The sequence below is a fragment of the Bison bison genome, unplaced genomic scaffold, assembly GCF_000754665.1.
Source record: "Bison bison bison isolate TAMUID 2011002044 unplaced genomic scaffold, Bison_UMD1.0 scf7180017864472, whole genome shotgun sequence".
In the NCBI taxonomy this organism is placed as follows: Eukaryota; Metazoa; Chordata; class Mammalia; order Artiodactyla; family Bovidae; genus Bison; species Bison bison.
The window spans coordinates 9,778,676-9,779,170 of NW_011495033.1; the positions used below are offsets into that span (position 1 = coordinate 9,778,676).

General features: G+C 43.6%; 1 protein-coding gene across 1 annotated transcript in view; it reads right to left on the reverse strand.

Annotated features, from left to right (window-relative positions):
- Window positions 1-220: 220 nt before the first annotated feature.
- LOC105004033 (WAP four-disulfide core domain protein 18-like) overlaps window positions 221-495 on the reverse strand; it is a 2,065-nt gene continuing 1,790 nt past the window's right edge. Inside the window, exon 3 of the mRNA XM_010861524.1 lies at window positions 221-466. Coding sequence (XP_010859826.1) covers window positions 419-466 — 48 coding nt within the window. The 3' untranslated portion in view covers window positions 221-418. The remainder of the gene's footprint in view (window positions 467-495) is intronic.

Sequence of the window (495 nt, forward strand, 5' to 3'; positions counted from 1 at the left end):
CCTCTTTACAGGACACTTGAGAAAATATTCTCGAGCCTTCTGCCCTGTCTAGAGACAGAGATGTGGAAGGAGGAAAGGAGCTAGCTGGGAGGAACTTGAGTCTGATCTATTGGTTTTCTGAGTGCCCTGTATTCATGCACCCACTGCAGAGCACACACATGGTCCTGCTAGCCAAAGAAGATCCATCAGAATGCCTAAATGGAAAGACAGACACAGCCCAAACTATGCCACAGATTTAGTTTATTTTGAACACAAGTGTTTTTAGAAAGCAGCCACTGCACCATTTTAGATCTTTATCCTCCAGGGCTACAATTCCAGGCAAAGGAAAGAGCAAGGAATGGATATGGAAGCCTTGTTATGCCAAGCATCGAATTTGTGGATTCATAAAAAATCTTCAGGTGCTGTTCTTCAGGCATGCTCAATCACTGTTCAGTCCAGCTTTCCCAAGGCCACCAGAGCCAACCTTCTAAAAATACAAATTTGATCATGACATTA